The sequence below is a fragment of the Eurypyga helias genome, unplaced genomic scaffold (assembly GCF_000690775.1).
Source record: "Eurypyga helias isolate BGI_N326 unplaced genomic scaffold, ASM69077v1 scaffold23104, whole genome shotgun sequence".
NCBI classification, from domain to species: Eukaryota; Metazoa; Chordata; class Aves; order Eurypygiformes; family Eurypygidae; genus Eurypyga; species Eurypyga helias.
Window position 1 is genome coordinate 729 of NW_010248487.1, and position 5,166 is coordinate 5,894.

Below are 5,166 nucleotides of genomic sequence, written 5' to 3' on the forward strand. Positions count from 1 at the left end.
CAACACCCACCCCTGCACATCCCGAATCCCACTCGGAAGGTGGCTCTCGAAAACCACTGGGCACGTATTTTCACTTTCACGGTTGCCGATTCCCGCCAAGGAAGCCATCCCAATCCGCGGCAGGTTAAGGGATGAAGTGGGCGGACGTTTCCCGCCAGGGCCGATTCCGAGTGGCTGAAAAGCGCGCGGGCCGCACCCCGCCCCCCCCGCCTCTTGGCAACGCGGCGGGCGGTCGCTCGCGTTCTCCCTGAAGAACACAGAGACGGCTCATTCTGCTGAGCGCGAGGACGACGCACCCTTGGCTCACGCAGGGGCTATCGTCACTGTGATTAGGCCCTGACTCAGAGAAGTATTTACATGCGGTTTTACCTTTAGGCAGACACTCGAGTCCTAAATTTAAGTGTTGCCCTTAGTAGCCTCTTACTGGTTTTTCCATCCCCAGGAATAAACACGTCCTGCATATCCACAACACGGAGGCAGTAACAGACGCCCCTCAGCCAGCGCGAGCTTGTTGAGCTCACCACGAAGCCACCTCGGCACTAAAGGAAAGGAGCTGGCTTCTAGTGCAGTAAGACTCTGCCTTAAGGACAATATTAGAAATTAAGATTTTGGGTCTTGAACTGAGAGACTTCTTTATTTGTCAACGAATTAAGTAAAAAAACCAGCCGCCGCCAGAAACAGTCTTGGCTCTAACTGAAGTGAAATTTGAATGTAAACGGTCCTCCTCCCGATCCAAAGGGGTTGAATCCTTGCCACGTGTTCCAGTTCCTGTGGAATGGGTTGCCCCCGCCTTGCTGACTCTCCGCATCCAGTGGGTCTTCTCCCGCATCAAACTTCCGCCTCATTTCTGCGGGGAACAGAACCGAGGGGGAATCATGGCACAGCAGTCGGGGCAGTCACACCAAGCGCCTCCGAGGACTACGAACCCGTTCAGCCCCTCCCCCAGGCCGGGGACCTGCCGCGGTCACTTGTTGTGGCAGCGTCCGCAGAGCCCGACCGCTCTCAGCTTTCCAGAGCCGCCCAGGAGGCCGGCGGCGAGGAGACTAACGCCGCGAGAACACCATCCCCAACACTGCAGACGAGTCCTTTAGTTGGCGACAAGGCGAGACGGTGCCGGGCTGTCCAACAGGACCCGCCCCAGGCGGCCTCAACGTGCACCGCAGCCCTGTGGCAACGAGCTTGTCAGGCAGAGCTCAGAGACCGAGAGGCCCGGGGGCTTTATGCTTTTATACAACATGGTCGCTACAGCCAGAAAATGAGCTGGGAAAGACATCAGGATAAAGGGGAGGATGGCACTGCAGGGAGAGGAAGCCATAGGGATGGCATCACCAAAGCCAGCTACGGCCGGTGTCCTTTTCTTGCCCAGCTGGTTGGAGAGGAACGGCAAAGGTGGGGTGTCCAGGAGAAGGCGGGGGGTGCCGACAGGGCAAGAACTTAAAGAGCAGCACTTCACAGACGGCTCTGGTTGAGGGTTCTTCGTTTGGGGTTGGTTTGGCCTTTGCTTTTTCCTTCGGCTGCCTGAGCGTTTGTATTTTTGAAGGAGGGAGATAACCCCACCGCCCTGGCTTTTGTTACGTTCTGGAGACTAAGCGATGCGACCCCTTCTGCTCATCGCTGCCCAGACGGACATTGGACCTCCCAGTCACAGGGTCACCTCGGGAGAGCGGCCGCACCCTTCTGACAGGGCTTCCTGCTCCTTGGGAGCGGGCCAGCCGCAGGAGCCTGGCCATAGAGACCCGCAGCGAGGTCATCCTCTCCCCCAGGCCAGCAGGAACAGAGAACTCAGCCCCCCAGCCGCCCCCACCCCGCCGGGGAAACGTTCTGTTTGCCCAGCACCCGCTTGCGCCGCGCGTCTGGGCCGCGATGCGCGCGCCAAGGGCCAATGCCGAGAGCTTCTTGGGAACGCGTCAGGTGCCATTGCAGACTAAACACCGTTTGCAACAGAACCTGAGGCAGGAGGAGATGCCTTTCCAGCGGGCTTCTCCTGGGTTAACCAACCCTGGAATTCTCTGCCAGACGGCATCCTAAAAAGCAGCCTTTGAAATAACAACTTACATCTGACTTCTGTTTCGAGTGCCTGAAGCACAGGAAGCTGTTCCAGGCGTGCAACGGACTGGATTGAAGGCGTTGCCTTCCCAAGATGGACAAAGGGAAGCTGTAACGTTCGCCGTGACCCACACCCACCGCGTTTTTACCCGGCTGTAAAAAGGCGAATCAGCCACGGGAAGCCACCGCGTAGGAGCGGCCGTTACCTGGGTCAGTGAGGACCTCTTTAGCAGCTGCTATATCAATGAATTTTTTCTCTGCTTTCTTCTTTTCTTCCTCGCTCTGGAAGTTATCAGGGTGCCACTGGGATGCCAGCTTGCGGTACGCTTTTATGATCTCTTGCTTTCGAGCATTTCTGGAGGGATAAAAATTATAAATCACATTTTCTAATTGCTCCTGCGCCACGCTGATGAACCCGCGGGTTTGTTCTGAACGCCGAGACAGCCGTTAAGGGCATCAGGAAAACGAGGAGGTAGATAACCTCCTGTGAGCGGCACTGAGGACTCCTCACCAAAGAAAGGGAGGAAGCGGGCTCCAACTCCAAGCAAAGGTTGCTCGCCCTGTCCTTCACCACCCGTTTACTTTCTCTGGCAAGGAAATACTGCCACCTGCTGCGCAGGACACAGTGCCCGGACTGCAGAATTCACAGCCAGGTGAGTGATGAAAAGCGCACAGAGCGCAGATCAAATTAGTTCACGACTGGAAGGACGACCAATACCAGTTTGGAACTGGCCATCTGTTTAGTGCTCGTTAGAAAGAGAAGTCATTAGTTTCCCCAGGTTAATGGCAAGAGTGCTTCAGAGACCCTTCAATCAGTCCTTTCAGACTCCTCCAATCTAACACACTACACTGCCTGCCACCTTTTTGCTGCTTTCAGGAATTCTTTCCAGTCTTCACAGAATGGTTTGGGTTGGAAGGGACCTTAAAGACCATCTAGTTCCAACCCCCCTGCCATGGGCAGGGACACCTTGCACTAGACCAGGTTGCTCAAAGCCTCATCCAGCCTGGCCTTGAACAATCCCAGGGATGGGGCACCCACAGCTTCTCTGGGCAACCTGTGCCAGTGCCTCACCACCCTCTTTGAAAAGAACTTCTTCCTGATACCCAATCTAAACCTCCCCACTTTCAATTTAACCCCGTTCCCCCTTGTCCTGTCACTACAGGCCCTTGTAAAAAGTCCCCCCCAGCTTCCTTGTAGCCCCTTCAGGTACTGGAAGGGGCTATAAGGTCTCCCCGGAGCCTTCTCTTCTCCAGGCTGAACAAGCCCAACTCTCTCAGCCTGTCCCCATAGCAGAGGTGCTCCAGCCCTCTGAGTATCTTCATGGCCTCCTTTGGACTCACTCCAACTGTTCTTTTTCTCTTCCCCAAATCATTCACCTGACTCTTGATCATCTATACTAAGGATTTCTCACCCAGGGATTTTTCTTTCCTTCCCAGTGCTGGTTTTTTCATTCTTTCTGAAGGAACCGTAAACCAATGCTACTAGAAAGCTGAACACTGCTGAACTTGTGCAGGCAGCAAGACACAGGAACAAAACCCAACACTCGGCCCAACAACCTCACGTGATCAGCCCTGGGCGTGCTGGCTTACCAATCAGCTTTCACGTCATCGCCTCCGATGTTACCACCTCACCTTTTTACTCCTAAGATTTTATAGTAGTCCCGCTTCTGCGATTGCTTCAGCATCCGCTGGGCACGTTCCAGCCCCTCCCGAATCTGCTGGTCATTTTCACTATTGGCTTGAGCCGTCTCATAGTCTTTAATGGCTTTTATTAAAAAAAAAGAAAAAGGGAATGGGAAAAAAAAAGGTTACACATTTACAAACTCAACCACTCACCTACAAGTTATGCTATTACCATATAGAAAACTTTCATTTTGACTTGCCATGGTTTTTCTCAAAATTAGACGACCTTGGAGGAGAGGAGATTCATTTTCACTGGTTAATTAGGCAATTTTCTTTCTTTAGGTTTATCACACTTTTTGGAGAGGAAGGAGAGGGGACGTGGCTAGCAGCAGGTCAGCATGCTCCCCAGATGTTAGAGCAGTCACGCGGCTGAGCACAACGAGCATCCAGAGCGGGGACAAAACAGCCGTCAAGCGACTGGTGCTGCGGCACCGCTGCAGCGCCCGGCACAGCTGCCCAGCTGACGGGTGCGGCGCCCAGTCTTCACCGCTCCTTCTCCCACACTCTGCGCTCAGTCAGCACGACAGAAAGCCGCTTCCTCTTTAGTGAGAATAAGGAAGGATTTCAGATTGCCAGTAACTTCATACTGTTAGTGAGAGACAATTACTTGATTCGTACACCTCTGCATGATATGCTAACAGTTGTATTTAAGAGGTTTTTTTCCTCCCCTAAAAGCACGCTCTTGCTTTCATTTCAAGAGTTGCATTTCTCAGGATGAAAGCAAGAGAGGTGCTGTAGCATAGTCGTGACTTTTCAAGAAATTCCAGGTCTTTTTTTTTTTTTTTTTTTAAGTAAACGACACGATTACTGTAAGCGGAAACCAAATGCTTAAGACACCAACTTTAAACATTCTTTGATCCCAAGATCTATCAAGGGAAGCAACTGCTGAAGTCTTTCATGAGACTGCTCCTCTTTCACTGTTATAATCCTCAAAAGTCTCATTTGCAGATCCAAGTCTCCTAGGTTTCCCAACTCAGACAAAGTACTTGCAGTGGATTATTTCCGAGCAGATGCTATTTCTCAGCAGGTGTTACATTTGTTTTGCACTGTTTCTGGGCAAGACAGCAGGGAGTGTTAATGACTTCGTCTTACCCAGGCATCCGACACCACAGCAATCTTGGTTTCGTTATGGAAAGAAAAAGAAATCCAGAAAGTACTTCCCATGCCCCCACGGTTTCATACGCCGCTACAAACAGAACAGAATTCCCGTTCGTTTTCACATCACTGGACACCGTCATCTGCTGCCTGAACAAAGCATTTTGGCTTCCACTGGCATTTTTAATAATTTGCCCAGCCATTAAAACCCATGACCGGGAGCATATGCTGATGCGGGCGCCCGACACACTGTCGAGACCAGTAACAGCAAGGAAAACGCAGGGATTTCATCATCCTGCTTTGTTGCTCCAGTGATTGCAAGCACCAGCGTACATCATAGAA

At 52.2% G+C, this 5,166-nt stretch overlaps 1 protein-coding gene across 1 annotated transcript; it reads right to left on the bottom strand.

Moving 5' to 3' along the window:
* Window positions 1-606: 606 nt before the first annotated feature.
* On the bottom strand, window positions 607-3,816 carry LOC104509209 (dnaJ homolog subfamily C member 3-like). Its single transcript, XM_010151068.1, has 3 exons — window positions 3,679-3,816; window positions 2,253-2,401; window positions 607-847 (listed from the first exon to the last, which is right to left on the bottom strand). Exons 1-3 carry the CDS (start codon window positions 3,729-3,731, stop codon window positions 690-692), a joined length of 360 nt encoding a protein of 119 aa, XP_010149370.1. The 5' UTR covers window positions 3,732-3,816; the 3' UTR covers window positions 607-689.
* Between the last annotated feature and the right edge of the window lie 1,350 nt (window positions 3,817-5,166).